The sequence below is a fragment of the Emydura macquarii genome, unplaced genomic scaffold (genome assembly GCF_026122565.2).
Source record: "Emydura macquarii macquarii isolate MOO-44397 ecotype Brisbane River unplaced genomic scaffold, CSIRO-AGI_Emac_v2 contig_3240, whole genome shotgun sequence".
In the NCBI taxonomy this organism is placed as follows: Eukaryota; Metazoa; Chordata; order Testudines; family Chelidae; genus Emydura; species Emydura macquarii.
This window is the reverse complement of record NW_027133377.1, coordinates 6,562,851-6,584,606: the sequence shown is the minus strand read 5'-3', so window position 1 is coordinate 6,584,606 and position 21,756 is coordinate 6,562,851. Positions and strand designations below refer to the sequence as shown.

The 21,756-nt window shown below is 42.3% G+C and overlaps 1 protein-coding gene across 2 annotated transcripts in view; it reads left to right on the top strand.

Moving 5' to 3' along the window:
• BBOX1 (gamma-butyrobetaine hydroxylase 1) overlaps positions 1 to 19,865 on the top strand; it is a 62,985-nt gene extending 43,120 nt beyond the window's left edge. For both annotated transcript variants that reach the window (XM_067532068.1, XM_067532067.1), the window contains exons 5-8: positions 3,658 to 3,763; positions 7,574 to 7,770; positions 8,681 to 8,847; positions 11,682 to 19,865. In XM_067532068.1, coding sequence (XP_067388169.1) covers positions 3,658 to 3,763; positions 7,574 to 7,770; positions 8,681 to 8,847; positions 11,682 to 11,842 — 631 coding nt within the window. In that variant the 3' untranslated portion in view covers positions 11,843 to 19,865. The remainder of the gene's footprint in view (positions 1 to 3,657; positions 3,764 to 7,573; positions 7,771 to 8,680; positions 8,848 to 11,681) is intronic.
• Positions 19,866 to 21,756: the final 1,891 nt, after the last annotated feature.

Here is a 21,756-nt window from a genome sequence, read left to right as displayed (position 1 = left end):
ATTTACTTCCCTCTAATAACGTTTTAGTAGGAGGCTACATTCAAGTCATGTTGGCTTATTCAGGGCTGGCAAGATTGATAAGCACAATACAGTGATAATGAGGAAAAGATGTTTATCTGAAATGTTAATTTGTGAGAGGAAGGGAGGGAAGGTGAAGAAAATATCCTTTTTTTTTCATTATTCTGCTTCTTGTTAACGAAGAGATACTTGAAAGGCCCAGCCAAGTAAATAAATTCTTAAATAAACCCAATGAAGTCATCATTTTACTAGGCTAAAGTAGCTCAATCATTGACTGTGGTGGAAAAAATAACTTATTTGGGATGCTACCATCATTCAAGTTTACTGAAAAAGTTCTGAAAGACAGAAAATTAGCCTTCATGATCCAGTAGCTTATTTCTGGCATTGGACAAGTTCTGATTTAATTTCCATTCTGTAATTTTTTATGTCCACCCAACTACTGAGCTCCATTTCTGGGGGCAGGCTCTGCTGTAAGTCACACTCATGCAACAGCACTGAAATTAGCAGGGCTGTGTGAATGTGACAGAATTTGACCCCACTATATAAAGCACTAGGAACTGGGATAACCATACAAAAGGTAGTTTTATTTGCTTTTTTAAACATTTAAAGAAACCTAACGTGATTAACATTTCTGTCGTTCTGAAACAGGGGAACTAAATATAAAATCTATGGCCCATCCAAATTTCAGTCTATTTCGGAAAGATGCCTGTGAGCCAAGCTAGGCATCATTCTATTACAGATAGTCTGGCTGAGAAAACACTCATTACTTGCTCTTTGGCCCAGTAAGAGTGCATAAATTACTCCAGCCATCAGCACTTCCTGCTCGTCATCCAAAAAAGAGTATTTGCTTTGAAACAGCTACTGGTCTGCTCTTACTGGACTTACCAAAGGAAAATGTGCTGGGTAACGGGGATAAAATGGAAGCAAAATAACCAGGTTTATACATTTACCTAAGGTTTTTAATCCAATATGTTGGTCTCCTTCAAAAAGTTGCCAATTTCCTTAGATAACTAAATAATGTGACCACAGTAGGCAACCACTGCAGGCATGTAAAAAAGATGTTATTTCCTCTATCAAATATAACATTTACAGTGGCCGAACTTAAAAAGTTTCTTTTGTTTTGAAAGACTCCACCAGTCTGAGAGAGGTTCCCTGCACTTAAAACGGGGAATACTGTTGGAAAAGAAATCTCTGTCAAGCCAACAGAAACTTCTGAAGTGAACCCACTGTGTGTGGAATGCTGAACGTCAGTCCAGCTGGAAGTCAGACATAACATCTTGTTAAAGTGTTTTATCTATTGTATCAGTACAAAAAAAGGCAATAATTTTTGTGCAGTACACTGAGACAGGTATTTTTAAAGATGTATTTTATTATGCTTTTCAATGGCCAGAGAACCTCTGCCTCATGCTGCGTTAACGTATTTTTGATACAGAAATGTGGTATATTTTCTCTAAACTGGGCTTGGGTTACAGAAACTTTCAATTATTGTGGCCAGAGTTTCAAATTTGTAATAAAACACAAAATCAGGGGACTTCAGTGTGGTGTCAAATATCAGTGCCAGTGACTCCCAAAGCTCAAGTCACAGCTGACAGGCTAGCTTCTCATCTCAGATGGGCTATATGTATTGCTACGTGACTTACAAGATTATTGTCTCTGCACAGTGCTAGATTTTCTGCCATGCAGGCTGTGCAACTGAAGTTGGAATCTGACCCTTATTACTGATCCATAGACCATTCCCAGTCCATTTTGCTCTCTGTTGAGGAATGAGAGCCCTCTGGGATTACCCGCATTTTCCTCCGTTGCCTCTTGCGCCAGCATTCTCATCTGACAGCAGTTCTCCCTGTGATTAAGTTTCACCTCTTTAGCAATGTTAAAGTTTGAATTTTCTAACTTCTGTGCATTACATTTTCAAGCTGGACATTTCATTAATGTAGCTTTTTGCATTTAATCAATGTTTGACTGTGAGTTAGTAACATGATCTTTGATAGAATCTCCTTGCATGGAAGGAATGTTCCAGTGGATTAACTCCCATAGCACAACCTTGTTTAACAGAACGAACGTGCCTTTTTGTACAATGTCAGAGTAATTCTACAATGTATTTTTATTTTATCAGAGGTATATATTTTCTCAGTTTTAAGACCATTACAATAGATTAAAGTGCTTTGGAACCATTAAATTGCTCTGGAGCCTAGCAGGACAAAGCTACCATCAACACTAATGACAAGGATGACATAACACTTTTTTTTGGCCTTAAAATTAGAAACTATGCAAATGTGGTTGAGGTTATCATATTTTAGAACTGAAGTCACATGTGATATATACTTACTATGCCATATAATTAAATGAATTTTCCCATGACAGTTGAATACATTTGTTAATATTATTTGGGTTTTTTTCCTGCAATTTTATAAATATGCCTTTAGGATTTTGTGGCATTCCTATACTTAAAAAATCCTTGTCTCAAAGCAAAAGTTTTTGCATACAATAGATAAATCATTTTGAACTGTGTTTTCAGGTTTAACCTGGACATTTTATAAACAGAGCATTATCTTCACATTTTAAATGCTTTGTGTTTTGTATATTTGGTCTGCAGTAATTCACAAGGGGAAATGAGTTTTCATATTTTTCTTTTTAAATCATGTCTTCTTCAGTGATTACATGGAGTGCATATGTTAACGTACACTTCCCAGACAAATGTCTGGATCTAGCTTACACGTTTCCCATGAACTGTATTCAATTATATGAACTCTGTGCAAACCAGAATGTGTGGTTTTTGGCCTTACACTTTGCTGCATGGCATGTCATTTGAAACATATTTTGACTGCATTACAATGTGATGTCTGCATGTCTTTGTACTCAACCACCTTACAATATATAATTTGTTGCTGTTGTCAGCAAGATTCATATTGATCTTAGTTCATCCATTTTGAAATTTAATAAAAAAATTGAGAGCAAAAACAATGGGACTAGCTCTCAGAAAGTAGAAAGGAAAAGGCAAGAAATTATTTCTTGATGTCTTTTATCCAAGCATTTTTCTTTTATGAGAATATGGGAAAGACTGGGTTAGAAAGGGTATTCTCTGTATTTGCCATTTTCTCTGTAATTTAAAGACTTAAAATGATTAAAAAAGAAATGCAGCTTCCTGTGCTTCCACTTTTCCTTTGTAACACAGATCGACTTGGAAAATGGAAATGGCAAAATTGAACAAAATATATGCCAAATTCTGCTTTCCCTTACACCTGTGCAACCTCAATGGATGCTACACTGATTTACATCATCTGATGGTCTGTCCTGTCCTTCAGATGAATGCTGGCACAGCAGAGCCCTTAGGGCTTTTACTTAGAAAAGCAAAGCAACACCCTCAGAGGCATAGCATTGGGGGCAACTTATCTGACCTACTACTATCTCCTCCACACACACTAACATCATTTTTAAGTGATTGCTACCGTTGCTGATATAGCCAGTTCAGTGCTGTGAGGGACACTGGTGATTCATTGTTCCCTTCTCATTAGAATAATTTTATATTCAGCAAATTTGAATAGCTCTGTTGTAGTGAGATTTCATAGTTTCATTGTACTTTGCCGGCTTAAATGGCAGACAGTTCTAACACGTTTTCTCTTTTTTTCTTTCATTGTAAAGACCTACTTGGCAAGTGCAAGACAAAATGGATGCTAACAATGTGGCTTACACAACTGGGAAGCTAAGTTTTCACACTGATTACCCTGTTCTGCAGCATCCACCTGGGGTAAGAGGAACCTCCTGACTTTTCCACAAAGCAAAGGGAAAAAACTCATTGTTCCTATAGTTTGAAAAAACAACAGGTAATGTGTCTGTTGAGCAAAAACTAGATATACGTGAAATTGATTTATTTCCTTTTTTTAAAGTTCATCAATCCATAGACAAAATTGTGATTATTTAGTCTGAATTCCCATACAACAGGCCATAGAATTACACTCAGCAATTCATACAGAGCAGGGAATTATTCTTTCATGCTATATGAATGAACACTATCAAACTCAATTATCTTGTGGCTGAACTAGAGGATATCTTTTAGAGACATGTGATCTTGATTTACATACTCCAAACGATGGAGAATTTGCTACTTCCTTTAGTTAGCTGCTCTGCTGTTTAATCACCTGCACTGTAATTAAAAATTGCGTCTTATGTCCAATTTGAGTTTCTTTAACTTCAGCTTCCAGCCATTGGATTTATTTATGCATTTGTCTGCTAAATGAAAGGGTTCCCTCATAACAGATACATTCTCAGTGCTATTTATGGTCTGTGATCAAGTGACCTCTTCAGTTCTCTAGAAGCTGACAACAATTTAAAATAATATTTTAGAAAACCTTGTTCCTAAATTGTACTGAATGAGATGACACAGGGAGGATCAAGTAAACTCAGTGTCAGTGATGTTTATTTCCCTCTGTTATAAGTCATTAATTTTGTTTTAACATCAGATGTTCATAATGGGAAATGTTACTGCACCAGTCTGCTGAAATTCTTTGAGAGTCAACAAAATGAAGGAGAACTGGTGGATATAATGTATTTGGACTTTCATAAAACCTTGACAAAGTCCCTTACTAGGTGCTATTAAAGAAATTAACTAGCCATGGGTGAAGGTAAAGTTCTGTGTCATGGATTAGAATTTGGCTAAGAGACAGAAAAGAGCAGGGATAAATAGTCAGTTTTCCACACAGCAAAAGGTGAACCATCAAACTATATTAGTGTTAATGTTGTGTAGAATATTCATTAATAATCTAGAAAAGATAGGGAACAGTAAGAAGATGCAACATGATTTAAGTAAGTCAAGATTAGGGAAGAATGAGAGGTACTCCAGAGTGGCCTACCAAAACCAGCTGAATGAGCAGCAACAGGGATGGCAAATGAAATTCACTTTTGACAAATATAAGGTAGTGCACATTGGAAAGAAACATTTGAAATACTCATACTAAATTAACTGTAATTACTTGGTAAAAAGATCAGTACAGCTCAGTGAAAACCTCTGTTTAATGTGCAAGTCAAAAAAGCAAGCTACATATTAATATGCAGTATGCTGTACACAAGGTAAAAGTGATATTGAATATATTACAGTGTGCCATTATCCAATTCAGTAGGGTCCCCCGCTTTGAATGATGTGTCCATTTCCAGTCACCTTATCTGAAAATAATATAACAAAAACAGAAGTTCAGAGATTGGCAAAGAAAAACCATTAGAGGCCCAAAGATACTTCCACATGAGGAGAGATTGAAAAGGGTAAAATTAATGGCAACCGGGCATCCAAATACCTTAGCCAGCTTTGAAATTTGTATTTTAGGTGTGTTTAATTCAGAGAGGAGACAAATAGGAGATCAAGATATAAAATTTATGAATGAGAAAAGGTAAATCAACACTTCTGTTTCCTCAAGCATAATACAAAAACAAGGAGACATCCCATGAAACTGGATAGCAACAACTTTAAACTAATAACAGGAAATGCATTTTTACCTAGTTAACCTGTGGAACTCTCAGTCACCATGATATCACAACACGATTCTCATAATTCACCACAGACCTGAAAGAAAGTAGCCCAAAGAATATAAAACTAACAAAGACACTGAGGCAAACATTTGTACCTCCAAATTTCATACTTGCAGTTCTCCCCGCCCTCCTAAGGCTTGAAGCAATCATTTTGTTAATGAAATGAACAGGCCAGCATGATCTATTTCTGAATAGGTGCCAGAACTTTCACATCAATGTGCTACCTGCTGAAAATTCATTTAGATGCTGTTGGTTAATGTGGAGTAGGAACAGAGTGACAGTTCATTAATAGGAAACAGATGTGCCTTAGCTCACTGACTTATCTGTGCCAAAACCACAAAATCACGCACTGCCATAAAACATACAAAAAAGCACAACCTGTTCAATTCAAAAACCCTTGTTTAAAATAAAAATTGTTTTTAAGCACATTAGAAACATATTTACCATCTAGGCTCACAATGCATGATTGTGCTAATTTCCTAATTATTATACAGTATTTGGGGACTTTAACAAGACATATCTAATAAAGACTATCAGAAAGTGTGGCCCTGAATGGATGATGATTAGTTTTAGAGGCCACCTATACAAATATCTGAGGAATTTTCCTCATTCATATGATGTCCTGTTAAAGATGAGCACTGGTTCTGGTTGGAGTTTCCATCTCTCTAGACTGGAAAGCTAAAGTCTCATTTTGCATCCCTTGGAGTTTTGTCACAGGGCCATTATCACGATGGGCTAGACAGTCAGAGCCCTTCCCTGGTCATGAACAACCCTGTTTGCTGATGCACAGATTGCAAATCTGGCCATGGTGGTGAGAGAAGAAACTGCTTACCTGGTTCTCCCCACTGTAAGCAAATGGGAGTCCTGGCTCCTTCCCACCTCTACATTCTGTCCAGAATAGCTGGTTTGGGATATGGAGTGGGAGCAAATTCTTCTGTGAAAAAAAAGATAAAGTGACATGCTCCCTCCCCAGCATGGGGAAGGAATTGTGAGTCCCTGAACCAAATGTGGGCCAGTGCAGCCATACACCGTCCCTTACCCAGGGCAGGTTGCAGTTAGAATCTAGTCTTCATTTTGTTCTTCGCTGTTAGGTTGATTGATTCCTCTTCTTCCTCAATAGTTACCCCTGTTTCTCCCTATCATCACTCCTATACTACATCACCCCATACTACAGAGGTAACTAACAATACCTGAACCCATTCCCTCCCCTCTCTTCTCCGTCTTTTCCCATTTTCTTTAGATCCAACTCAGCTCTGTTACATGGGTGTAGTCCTCAATGACTTTAGTGGGAGTTGCATTCATGTAAATGGTGGCCCAATTCTCTGTTTAGTTACACTGGTATAAACTGCCGTAAGTGGACCTGGTGCTGCTCTCCTTGCTATCACTGGGAGTTTGCCATTAACGTCAGTGGGAGCAATACTTGTCCCACTAGAGCTATCCTGGATTTATATTGGCCCTTCAGCTCCATCTTGTCCAGCTTATTGAGAACTTTGAACACACCATCAACAGAAGTGTATCTTTTCTGAGGGTCCATTATTGCTATACATATCTTGGACCTTCTATCCTTAATGAGCCAGTGACACATACTAACATCCTTGATGAGCCCATCTTTCATAACAAATTGTCATTTCTGCACATGGAAAATAATCCCCTATATTTAGATAGTCTGTAATGACCACAGTGTATTTTAATTATATGGCATCAACAACCAGTTATACCAGCCTGCCTCAAGCCAGAAGAAAATTGTGGAACCAGATCTTTATAACTTTTCCCAAAGGAAATAAACACAGGATTTGTGGGTGTGTGGGTGTGTCTCAGAACAGTGAATGCTTTGAGCCTAATTCACCACCTTGTTACTTTAGTTTTACCCCATTGTGACAGTAGAATCAGACTGGTGTGAAACTGGGATAATACGATAGGGATACAGGTCCTTTCGTCTTTTAGGATTTTTTTAATGACAGGGCAAATGAGTGAATTGATGATAATTATTAAATATAAAGGCTGTTTCTTGCTGTAATGAGGTGTTAATTTATTACAGATTCAGTTTCTTCATTGTATAAAACAAACAGCTACTGGAGGTGAAAGTGAAGTTGTAGATGGATTTCATGTATCCAATAAGCTGAAGGAGCAAAATCCTCAAGCCTTTCAGATCCTCTCCTCCACCCTTGTAGACTTCACGGATGTTGGGGTCGATTACTGTGATTTCGCTGTGCAGTCTAAACAGAGGATTATAGAGTGAGTAATAGTCAAGGGTGTGATTATATCTAACAAAATCCCAGTAGTAGCTCATACCATATTGCTGGTTCACCAGGAATTACAGGGTTGCACGGCAACAATTTGTTTGCTTTTTTTTTTTTTTTTGCTTCTCTCATTGTTTCTCTTGCAGAAAGATGTCAGAGGGTCTATGCCTGCCACCTTGTGGAAAAACGGTGTTTCAACTTTGTCTTTAATTATTATGTCTTATCAATTGTATTATGTTATAGTATAATGTATCAGTTATTCTTTATTATTTTTATTATTGAATGTATCATTATGTCTTAGCTTTCCCTACTCATTCTTTCCACCATCCAAGACTCAAAGCAACCATAATAACAGTCTCTTGATATCCCTCACAACTCTAAATAGAAGTTAGGAGCTGTTTGTCTTCCAGCTAAATTCTGTGTAAAATGTGCACCAATGCTGGGGAGCCACCATCATTTGAAACTCTTAGTTAGAAAAAACTCTTATGTTACATAAGAAGCTGTCTTGCTGTATTATCATCTTCTTTTAATCTTGTTATAAGACAGGGAGGTCAGGCTTGATGTCTTAATGGTCCCTTCTGGCCATAAAATCTATTAATTGAAACATTTAATATGAACAGAGTAAGGATAGGATTTTCAAAAGTGCCAAAATATTTAGGATCACAAGTTCCTTTGATTGTTACTCTTCCTCATTAGTTTTAACTACTAAATCCTGACCCAATGATAAACTTGAAAGCAGCAGCCTGATACGTGATAATGTCCAATCCTTTGTCAGAGCACTGCACTTCATTCTTGAACTGTATTATAACAGCCAGCAATTGAAAAATAAAAGTGAACCTGTCCTTACCAAAACAAAAACATGCAAAAAGGTTTGAGTTACAGGATACTCTCTCTTGCTCTCTCAGTGTAGATCACAAAGGCCAGGTGGTTCGGATCAATTATAATAATGCAACAAGAGACACTGTATTTGACATACCTGCTGAAAAAGTGCAGCCATTTTATGCAGCTCTGAAGGAGTTTGTTGATCTGCTGAACAGCCCAGAACATAAGTATACCTACAAGATGAAACCAGGTCAGTGAATAAATTGCTTCTGCATACAATAACAATATTTTTTTCATGATTTTGCTTGAGAACAAAATCCTAAATATTTGAACATGTTAGGACAATGCTGGTACCAAAAGGGAATCTCGATCCTCTGTGAGTGCCCAATATGAAACTCTTAGGGCCAGATTTGTGGAAAACCAAAGCACTCATGACTGCCACTGAAATCAATTGGAGCTGTGTTTTGAACACATACAGTGCTATAAAAATGCTAAGTACACTGGAAAATTAGGTCCTAGATTTATTAGGTTGAGCATCCAAAATTAGCAGGCACTTTAGACAGTTTCAGCCTTAATTTCTCTGTGCCTCGGTTTCCCCATCTGTAAAATGGGGATAATAGCACTACACTGCCTGTCAGGGGTGTTGTGAAGATAAATTCACTAACATATATGAAGCATTCAGACACTCTGGAGAGAGCATTGTAGAAAAGACTAGGAGGAAATTAATAACTGTAGTCTGAACAGGGTTTGAATAGTATGCAGTAAATAATTCTTGGGGTCCACACTGAATGATGAGGATGATACAATCCATTGAATAGCTGCCCGTTAAGTGAACACATTCCTTCTGTCCACTGTATGAGGCTGGGGTCTTGTGGGAAAAAAATTGTATGTGAACTGATCATGTAATTGAGGACTGTGGTTATGTCTACTCTTGGAGCTGAGAGAGTGATTCCCACATACTTGCATTAGCACTCATCAAGCTAGCACACTAAAAATAGTAGTGTAGCTGCAATAGAATGGGCAGTAGCAAGCGGTGACGCAAACTAGCCACCTTAAGGATGTACCCAGCAGGTTCCAGTCAGGTTTGTACTCAGGGAAACTAATCTGTTCCCGCTGCTCGCTTCGGTCTGTGCTACTGCCACTATCCTATTTTAGCATATTAGCTCAATGAGAGCTAGTGCAAGTATGTCTACGCGAGCTGAAAATCACCCCCCCAGCTCCAAGTAGACATAGCCGATATCATAGACGTAACCTGTATCATAATCCATACACATGAGGGAGCTGAAGTAAATCTGCCTGGATTAGCTAAATTCTGGCATTTCCTATCTCTTGAGGACTTGACTTTGCAACCTTAATGCAGTTAGTTATATTATACACCAAAAATGCAGGACATTTTGAGCACATTGGCTGAAAATTACCCTGGTGCACAGTGCTTGTGCAAAGACGTGCCCATACCACTCATGTTCCGCAGCATGGTTCTGCAGTGGAGGCATCTGCTGTCCTGTGTGCTACAGAGGGCAGCAATGTAGATGAACCAGGGGATCCATTATTATGTGTCTCCAGTGGCCTTGTTGCCCCACACAGGCAGGGTGGAGTTGCTGGAGCATATTCTCGTGCAGCCCACAGGCTGCAGTAATAGCTGCTGGGGGGTGCACTGCAGACCCATACCTTTGCCTTTGGGTTGGGGCTGGATTTAACTTGCTATCCCCCATGCTCATCACTTTGTGAATGTGAAAGTGAGTTCACCCACTAACCTTTTGTCCACATCATAATATGTGGAGCCATGATTGCTCCTTGGCTCAGTCCGTCACCAGCCCACCTTCACCCATCACCCCAGGCACTGCTGCCTCCTCCATCCATCCCCACTATTGTCGCAGCCAACGCTGACTCCCCCAGACTCCTATTATCATTCTGGCATCCATTCCCTCTTCCGGTACTTCCCATCACCACTGTCCCCCCACTGTCTCCCCACCCAATCCCCCCTCATTGCTTCCCAGCCCCCACTGTTTCCCCCAGCCTCCCTTCACACCCGGGCCCTGCTGCCTTCACCAGCCCCAGTGCCCTGACTCCCTGAGCTCCCTTTTGCACACCCCAGGCAGGCTATCCCAGACACATACTCAAGTAGGTAACTGCGGCTGCTGACGATGGAGGGATGGGACTCAGCAGGTTTCCCCTGCTCTGTCCCATCTGACAGAGAATCTGTGCTGCCAGCCTGGTTTCGCTTCCTTGCTCTGGGCGATACATAGTGGGGCTCAGCGGGAATGTTAGCTGCTGGTGTCTTTCCCCGGCATGTCCCTTCAGCCACACTCAGCCCAACTTCCACCCTGGCAGAAACCTGCGGGGGGGCATGTGACTCTGCGTGCCTCCCCCACGCATCACCTATGCTTAATAATGTTCTTTTAATGTAGTGGGTTTGGATGCCATTTCCTAATGTAAAAAAAAAAAAAATCTGGAAACACAGAAATTCCATCACGTAGCGCTGTCCACACTGGCGCGTATGTCAGTGTAACTTATGTCACTCCGGGGGTGGTTTTTTTCACACCCCTGAGCAACATAACTGACACTGACATAAGTAGTAGTATTAGGGTATGTCTTCACTGACGGCGGCAAATTTCCTGTCAGCGCAATGCAGTGAAGACACTGCGTAGAAGAGGAGTTATGAAGTCAATGGGGCTAGCTACTCTGCGTAGCTTGCGTAATTCCTGCCGACTGCCGCTGAATTTCTAGGTAAGTGTAGGGTGGGCCTAGAAATAGCCTCACTCTCTCTGTCTCAGTTCCCCATCTGTTAAATGGTGATGACAACACTTCTCTACCTTAGGGGGTGTTGTGAGCATCAGTGTATTAATGATTATGAGATGCTCAGTTACCCCAGGAACAGGGCATTTAGACAGACAGATGGAAGTGATGAAATGTTGAGTTTTCTAGGAATGTTGACGTTTCTTAATTGTGGGGAATGGGTTTTTTGAGCAATGGCTTTTAAGAGTCGCTCAGACAAATGCATGTAAATCACTTCAATGTGTTCTATATTTGAAATGATGGAAAACAAGACAGAATTGTGAAATCCGTTGTTTAATCTCATCACAGGAGACATAGTAACATTTGACAACTGGCGTTTACTTCATGGTCGCCGGAGCTACGAATCAGGAGCAGAAGGATCCCGTCACCTGGAAGGTGCTTATGCAGACTGGGATGTGGTAATGTCAAGACTCCGGTTGCTGAGGAAGAGTGTCCTGAATGGCAATTAAATTTTTCTTCTGGTTTATAATTAGCAAAGCCTAGAACAGTTAGTTCATCTTTGTTTTAAAAAATGCAAATGTATGTGATTTCCAACACCAAGAACACATTTTAAACACTCACTCATGCAGCCTTTGAAAGACTGAACATATTTTTCAAAAATAAGTTTTGTTGAAAACAGTATATCTTTATTCTGCATTGTCAGTGGTATAACAACTTGCTGTGTTCATTTATGAGACTGGTTAGATACCAGTATGTCTTGGTTTAACATCACAAACAGGCCTTCCTGTCTCAGAAATCAAGCTCTCCGGATGGAGCATCAAGAAGAGCCTTTCATGTGTCACCCATTAGGTGCTGGATAGCAGCTTGCTGCGAAGTTCAACTATTTTCAGAGATATACAGCCATGTTATATATAATGATTCATTTTCTTTACCAAAAAATACCAAACAACTTTAGAACCTGAGCGATATTAACAAGCAATTCTGTTCTGAAAAGTGACTATACAAAAATAGCATCATCTTACTCAACAGATTTGCTCTTTATATATATTAAGGGCCACTTCTGCTTAATTTCACACCCACAACTAAGTTTTTAGTACTTTTTACTCCAAGTAGCTCTAAAGCGTTTATACTGCTATAGGAGAGAGATGAATTCATATCCCTCTTATTCAGAAGTAGTATTATAATACTACCTAACATCCTGAGATCAGACCCTTATTGCGGTAAGTGCTGTGTACGTTTGTAGTAGTAGACTCTCCCTGTCCTGAAGATCTTACAGTCTATATAGATGAAGGATGTGTTGTTGGCTCCATTTTACAGCTAGGAAGTGAGGTACTAAGAGGTTCATCTTGAGATTCACAAAGGGGACTAGGCTCAGCATTGCAAAGCCTAACTTGTAGGCACCCATCCACCCAAGTGGAATTCACAGCCCTGAGTTAGGTATCCAGGCTCCCCATATAATGCATGGGAGAGTTAGTTCCCTAAAGACGGGATTCACAAAAGCTGGCAGGTTGAGCAGGGAGCTGCCTTAGCTAGCCAGTAGGAAATGCTAAGGAGAGGGGTATGTCCTACACCCTGCCCTTCAGCAAGGAGGTAGGTGCCTAAATCCAGGCCTGAGGGAAGCATCTTCCTCCACTTGGGATTCACAACCTCTCCTGGAGTTCAGTGCCTAAACCAGGTCAGCCCTTTCTCAAGAAAAACAGAGGAAGAGCCCCCTCCCACCACCAATAACTGTAGCCCACTGGTAGTCACGCAGACCATGAGAGACCCTGGTTCAGTTCCCCCCTCTTGTTTATGTCTCCCTCCTCTGTACTGACCAACATTTTCAAATTCATTTCAGAGAGAGTTGTGGTGGTATTTAATTTGCTAATAAAGCATGTCTGAATAGACACGCAATGTAAGTTCCCTTATGTTACTTTGCTAAATAATAACATAGACACATGCATTTACTTTATTAATGATCGTGCTGAATTACTGTGAACGTAGCACTCTGCTTTCTTCTGCCTTTCCTTGCTTGGATAAAGCTGGTAACAAAACTGTCTGCGAAACAAATTCATTTTGGTGGCAAGGATACCCCTTAGCGTGCTGGTTTTGATTTCACTGCTCTGATGGGTGCAAATTTTTGCACATGTGCTGAAAATCCTTTCACACCTAGCATTGCTTTATGGCAAAACGAAGATAGCTTTCATAGCTGTGGAAACTGTGGTGTCCCTGATACTGGACATTTTAGTTCACTCATCTTGTTTCAAAAAAACATCACTAGCATTGATTCTGTTTCCAATTCAAATGTCCTTGTTAACTGGGAGTTAACACATTCGTTATCGAGGCTGTCCATTTCTTCTGTGGGAATTACTGGAAAGGTCTTCAGTAGCTTCACTAGAATTGGAAACTCATGTCCACTTTCCTTCCTGAAATCTAACACTTCACATCAGAGTAAAATCCTTTGCTGATAGTGTCACAATGAGCACAGCATTGCTTTTTTTCAGACTTCAGGAATTGTGAGGCACTAAATCCAAACAATTTGTTACGCTCTGTTTGGTTTTCTGGATTTACCTTGGAAGGTCTTTTGTTTCTTTGAGGCAGGATGGCTTTATGTCTCTTCCAAAGAGCTTTTGGAGCAGCTGCATCATGCTGTCGTGCAAGCAGTGGGTAAGAGGGCTTCACTTTGCAGCATCTCATACCAGCTGTCAAACACAGGCAAATACTATGCAAAAACAGGTAGTACAGTTCAGTTTGTAGACTTTCAAAGATTAATTTGAGATTTTACACCAGCATCTTTATTACCTTAGGGGGGGAAATATGCCTTCAAAGCAGAATATTGTTAAAGTAGTCCGCTTAAACAGTGCTGCAGACTTAGCCATCAACTTGGCACATGCTTCAAAATTTTTCTGCTTTCTACACTGCAAAAATCATCTAATTCCTTCAGTATTTCTTTTAGAGCTGCTTGAGACGTTTCCATATACTTTAGTTACTGTATCTTCAACATCTACTGCTCTCTTTCCAGCTTTGTAAGTGACAATGTGAATCAGATGGTATGGACACGCAACATTATAGACATTGGGTTGCTTTACTTTTAGAGATTGAGTTGCTTTCTGTGAGAACAGAGCTCTTCATTACACTGGAGAATTCTATTACAGTCTCCAATGGAATTAAATGTTCCTGAAAGCATTCATTTATCCTCTCAAATATGGATACATCAGTCCCTATATTACACTCATTTATTAAATCTAGAAACCTCTCCACTGCCATTTTTCCTCCCTTTTAAATACCGTACTAGTAACACCAATTCTTTGCAAGCTTCATTACTTGCATCGATACGTACCATGAAGGGCATGGAACAGATTTCATTGTCAGTTCCCTTTAAAGCATTCTCAGCAAGGGCTTGATCAATAATGTGTGTTCATCTTTGAGTGCTGGTCCCTATGTGTATTCCTCTGTAGGTACACATGCATTCTACGTGCCTGGAATTTGTTGGTCTGCACATGTGCCCTAACTTACCTCAGATCTCTGACCGAGGTGGACTGACTACCTCCCAGTTACTTTTCATCACCACATAGTCCAGCTCAGAATCTCCAGTGTCCAAAGCTTCAGCTCTATTTCTTTATCTGTGAACATATATCTGTAAATAATTTTAGAAGTTTTTAGAGTTTAAAGTTAATGTGTTTTATAGTTAGTTAGCCTCCCTGTCCTGGGGAGCTCCAGTACCCCATTTTGGGTACCAGACTATGCCCAGAACACCGGACATAAAAATTTGTGCTTCCTGCCCATGCTCTTCCTTGGTCAGTGACACCAACCAACACTGCTTATATTGTCTTGGGGAAGCCTACATCACAGCAAGGTGCAGTATCTGCCATTCATTCCCCAGTTGTACCTGGGATGGACGGGAACTTCGCCTTGGGAAGCATTTAATGGAAAAGGAAATGAGTCCACAATTGGATCCAGGCCTGGGGACCTGCCCTGAACATTGGCCTGACTTAGCAAGGAGTCCCCTTCCTGTCATGAAATCTGACTCAGAAGAGAGGAAGTTTACCCACAGATTTTTTGGCAGAGTTTAGTTGGGAGAGCAGGGAAGGTTCTCATAAGCTTGAGAGTAAACCCTGCTCCAAATCCACCTCGAAGATGTCAGATTCAGCCCTGCCTAAACTGAGCAAGTCTCTTAACTCAACCCAAGAGAATTTAGTACATCTGAGTTTCTGGAGCACAACAAAGCCCATGAGCCTAGGGCTCCATTGGCAGTGGATCACAATTGGGCAGAAACAGTGCCACCAAAGCACAAATCCCTGAATCCATCAGCACCAATGAAGATCTATCACTGAGAACCTCGGCTGCAGTACCAACTCTGTTTTGCATGGCTCCATCAGTTCAAGTGGACAAAATCCCTCACACTACAGGAAGACCTGACATCTACGCTCTTTCTGAGGACATCCTCACTCTCCCCGGTCTGGTGTCTCCTGCTCCATTGGGTCCCGCCTCAAAAGAGGTCTTGATTCAACTGGGAGAGCTGACTTTTGGGAGAAGTCGGTCTCCCATTCCATCTTCAGGTCATGACTTCCCTCTAGTGGCACTGTCAGTACTGCCATTGGATCCAGAATTGGCTTTCCTTTCCTTGGAAGATTCTGAACTACCCAATGAACTGTTGTTTCCTCCGGCAACACATGCCTTTCCAGACAGGAGGCCTGGACCAGCTTGGAATCAGCCTCCACCTCCTCATCTGCTTCAGAGCTTTTGGTACCCCATACCATGGGGACCCCTGCCACTCCCATTCAGTCCATTTTATTGGCCTTACTGGGGGGCTATGTGACCCATACCATTCCGCAGACTTGGTCCAGTGTGCTAGGGAGCCGTCTCATCCCACCTGTTCGAGAGGGCAACCAGAGCTGCTTCCGAATCCAGTTGAGGAGGGGCACATGCCGGATCCAGTAGTTCCACTGGAACCAACGAGAATGTCATCTTCATCCTCAGATGAAGCAATGACTCCGATGTCTCCATCCTCCTGATGACTATACGTAGTTCCAAGAACTTCTTTGTGGAATTGCAGGGGAGCTGCAGATTCCTCTTGAGGAAGTTCAGGATCCTCAGCATAAGCCCCTGGACATCCTCCAATCCTCTGGTTCCAGTCAAATAGCGCTCCCCATTAAACAAAGCCATACTGAAGCCAGCTTGAGTGGTCTGGCATACCCCAATTACTTCTGCCCCTACTCCTAAGAAGGCAGGGAAACATTACCATCAAAGGGGTAAAGGGGTGGATTTTCTGTTCTCTCATCCTGTCCCAAACTCTTTAGTGGTCCAAGGAGAAATCTAGTCAGCAATACCCACGATCTACTCTGACTGATAAGGAGGGCAAGCGTCTCAACTTATTGGGAAGGAGGGTCTTTTCTTTTTCTAGCCTTCAGTTCAGAATAGCCAACTGCCAAGCATGAATGTCTAATTAAATTTCCTGAATTATTCAGAATTTGTGGACTGTGCTGACAAACTTCCATAGCAGGACAGAGCTCGTTTCCTGGTTTTTATTGAAGAAGGCAAGATTGTTGCCAGGACCGCTCTTCCATCAGTGGTAGATACAGCTGATACATCTTCAAGGGTGATAGCTACTGCCATTGCAATGCAAGGGACTCATGGTTTCATGCTTGTGGCCATGAAAAAAGCAAATGCGGTCCTTGGATGCATTAGATGAGGTATTTCCAGTAGAGATAATGAGGTGTTAGTACTGTTATACAAGGCGCTGGTGAGACCTCATCTGGAATACTATGTGCAGTTCTGGTCCCCCCTGTTTAAGAAAGATGAATTCAAACTGGAACAAGTGCGGAGAAGGGCTACTAGGATGATCCACAGAATGGAAAATCTGCCTTATAAGAGGAGACTCAAAGAGCTTGGCTTGTTTTGCCTAACCCAAAGAAGGTTATGGGGAGATGTGATTGCTCTCTATAAATACATCAGAGGGATAAACACCAAGGACAGAGAGGAATTATTTAAGTTCAGTGCCAATGTGGACATGGATATAAACTAGCCATCAGGAAGTTTACACTTGAAATTGGATGCAAGTTTCTAACCATCAGAGGAGTGAAGTTCTGGAATAGCCTTCCAAGGGGAACAGTGGGGGCAAAAAAACTTAGCTGGCTTCAAAACTGAGCTTGATAAATGTATGGAGCGGATGGTATGATGGGACAGACTAGTTTGGCAATTGACTGATCTTTGACTACTGGTGGTAGATATACCAATGGTCTGTGAAGGGATGTTAGATGGGGTGGGTTCTGAGTTATAGAGAATTCTTTCTTGGGTGTCTGGCTGGTGAGTCTTGCCCACATGATCAGGGTTTAACTGATCATCATATTTGGGGTTGGGAAGGAATTTTCCCCCAGGGCAGATTGGCAAAGGCTTTGGGGGGTTTTCCCTTCCTCTGTAGCATGGGGCACGGTTCACTTGCTGGTGGATTCTCTGTACCTTAAAGTCTTTAAACCATGATTTAGAGGTTAGAGGAGCGGCTGGGTGAGATTCTGTGGCCTGCATTATGCAGGAGGTGAGACTAGAAGATCATATTGATCCCTTCTGACCTTTGAGTCTATGTGTCTATGAGTTTCCCAGGGAGTTTCAAAACACCATGGAGGATCTGCCCTTTGATGACACATCTGTTTAACCAGAAGACAGATGAGTCTTTGTGCATCCTGAAGGACTCCAGTGCCATCCTCTGCTCCTTGGGTATATATACTCCTGCCCCAAAAGAAGATGTCATAGGCAGTCAGACAAGCCTAGACTGATGGCACAACAATTCTACCACCAAATGTGCCTAAATATTGGACTAAGGAGCCTTGTAGATCTCATCCTCAGTGACTTGCCCAGCATCACACAGAAAGTCTGTTGGCAAAGCTGGGAATTGAAACCAGCTCTCCTCAAACCCAGCTCACAAGGACATCCTTCCTCTCATGCACCCTTAATAGACTTGGCTGAAGGGCATCCTTCTTGCATGATAAAATACCCTCCCCCTTTGTACTGCAGACTCTCTGTAGAGTCAAGTATACGGGACACATGATGCTGTGTAACAGCAAAGTACTGTCAGGTTACTTGGGTACTATACTTCACAGAAATGAATTTCCTTTGTGCAGGGATCAATTTGGAAAAAGGAGGTTTAAAAAGTATATTTTCCTAACCAGCAACACACTTTCTCCATTGGATTTTTTTTGCCAAAAACTCAGGATTACAGGGACAGGTCATTTGCACACTCAGAATGTGAGAAACTGAGTGAGTTGTTTAGAATTTGAACTGCATATGCATCAGTCTCTTTCAAACATAGCAGAGTGACTATGGAATTAAATATCAGTGGATAGCATCTATTCAATCCACCAATACTTAACAGGGTCCTAAAGCAATACCCCAGGGCCCAAACACCCCAAGCTTTGGATCCACATTTTGATCTACTGCCAGTCTTCACAGGTGTCCCGTCTCTGTGCTGGGTCAAGCCAAAGTCCTGACCCTGAAATCTCAATAAGGATTTGGATGCAGAGAGTGTGGCTCAGATCCTTCCCTAACAAACACCAAAGAGTGAATTTTGACTTCTCAGAGTTTTGGCGTCACATTGTAGTCTGAAGTGACAGCATAAGCTTATGTGACATATTACAAAAACTACCTTTTAGTGGCTATCTGTTCCCTCAATGTTTCCTTCATTTTCCTTCAAAAAATTACAGAAAGTCAGTTTGTATATCTGTATTTAAAACCAAACCCTCACAGCACTCTGTTTTAATTGTTCATTAGTTTTCAAATATATCATTTGCCATGTAGAAGTGAATCATATCTATAAAGCAAGACAACTGTGTTTTAGACAAATGCTTACTGAGAAAAGCCACTTTCTGCTTTACTTTTCATTTTATTCATATATTTATGTATTATTAAAAGTCGTTTTGGAGCTGATTAGCACATTGGATTTTGGCTTAATGCCTCATAACTGTTTTCTACAGTAACAAATGTTTTGTGCAGGTGCTGGAGAATGGTGGCTAAGACCTTTTTTTCCATAGAGAAACTTATAGTATTTGATTGGTTGTGTATATGCCCGGTTCAGCCAAATTTGTCTTAGCCGTATAGTTACCAAGCAGCTACAGAAGGCTAAATTCTGACCCAGGTGGTTGCACTGAGCGGTGAGTGCATCCTCTGCTACAGAAATCCAGGTGCAGTATTCATTCAGGTGGGCCTGAGGAATGTGCAATTCGGTTAGCCTGGACTGCTGACTACACCCCACCTATCTAGAAGACTGTGCCTGCTTCCTGTGCTGTTAGGTTCCGCTGTGGTGAGGCAAATCTTCTGGGCATGAGAGAGAGCCTGCTTGTGCCTGACGCAGTGTCCCATGCCCTCCTGTCATGCATGTAGCCTTTAGCTGGCATGACCCAGTCCATAAAATCTGATCCAGTGTCCAGTGAGGTACATGGGAAAACTCCTAGTGGTGCAGGATCAGGAGAGCATGAATTTAGCCCTTTTGCAGTTGTTGGAAGCTGTGGATTTGCTTGTGTTACATGTGTGAAATGTGGCAAGTAAATAAAAACAAACTACCACGCGTGTCCATGCTTCGTGTACATTTATATTTGTGTGATATTCATGTTACCCCCAAGACATTAACTAGGAATTTCCTTGAAAATGTTTTAAATAAAATGATTGTGTGCAAAACAAAGCACATAGTACTTACACAAGACCTAATTAATCCACACACACCCCTTCCGTGAGATGGGTTATGATATTAGCATATCTTTACAAATGAGGAAAGTGAGGCACAGGGTTTAAATGAGTCACACGGCAAGTCTGTTGTGTTACAACTCAAGAGTTGCCGACTGCTAGCCTTGTGCCCAACCCACAAGATCATGCCACTGCCTCCCCCGTCACAAGTTTCAGCCCACAACAAACATTTACATGTCAAGTATGCTCATTCTGGGAAGAGACATTTTGTCTACAGCTTGTGGAGAGCTGAATTACTTCAGTCACACACGGTTGTTTTGTTTCATGGCACAATTGACTGATGTTCTTTCTCCAAAAAAAAACCTCTTTCCTAGAGCAGTGCAGGGCTATGCTAGCTGCCATCAGCAGTCAGCCAATGCTTTCCCCAGCACAGAGGTATCTTGCGATGGTGTCAAGCTGCTGTAAACTCCCCACCTTGGGATGGGGACATGTTGTGTGTAGGATGTGTTCAGGGCAAGCCAGCAGTCAGAGGGGTAGGACCAGCACACATGGTGAGGCCTTCAGCAATCCTTGACCAACTGATTAGGGTACTTCTCAAGATAGCATAGGCGTAGTTTGACTTCTATATTTGGGAGGTCAGTTCCAGCCAGGCAAATAGGGCCATGTATGGGAGGTGAATTCTATGCCTGCCTGGTGTTTGTTTGGGTCTCACAGAGGGAGCTGGCAGGAATTTAACCGGGGCTACAGGATGGCTAATGCACAGTAGCCTTTAGCTAGGGGTGGGGGGGTGCCTTGGAAGTCACGTCTGCCAGCCACTTAGCCTACAGGGGCTCAGGGCAAGGCCAGGATTGCCCCACTCCTGCACATGGGTTTCCTATTGACTCAGAGTTGGCCCCACGCTCAGTCACGTGACCTCCACGAGCTATGCCTCCACAGAGAAAGGCAGGAGGAACAGCTGGATGCTGCAGGGAGGGGCCGCAGGGTTTGGGGGTAGCGGAGCCTGGCCTGGGGGGGGGGGAGGGGGCATGATTCAAGCTGTTTGGCGGGACAACTGAACCTTTAAAGTGTGACACTTCTCCAACATATACAGTTTGATAGCAACCACCCCCAGTGGGCCATCACCCTTTCAAATGGGAACACTATACGCATTCAAGCTCCTGCATGATCCCATGATCTTCCCAGCCATATGCCGGCCTCGGCGACCTCCCCACCCAAACCCATGCCCACCAGAGAAATGATGTGCAACCCCATCCTGGGGTGCTCTGCCCTCAACCCCTCAATGTGCCCCTGGGTGCCCACCTGGGTTTGCTGTGCTCAGTACCACCACCACGTGGCTGGGTGCATGAAGGGCCAAGACAGCCCCGGGCTCTCCAGCCCAGTGCCGCGTGAGGGTGTAGGGAGCTGTCCGTGAGAGGGAGAAATCATGCTTCAGTGCCAGGATGGAGGTTGGTGCAGGGGCACTGGGGGAGAAGACGGGGGTAACGCCCCTCCCCCCCATTGCCTGCCCCACAGACACCCCCATCCGCCACCTGGTCAGAGGAGCTGGAGGCTGAGGCGGCAGGGCCCTTTACTGGGAGGTTGACAGTGCACCTGCTGGGTTCAGTGGGTCTCTGACACCCCCCCCCCCCCCCCCCCCAGGCTCCCATTGCATAGGGGCTGCTGCTTGCAGGCAGGGCTTCCCCCACACCACCCCCCTGCCCTTTGGCCATAGGTGTGCTACCAGCCTGGGCAGCCCACCCAAAAGCACCGCTGAGAGCTAGCCCCTGTCACC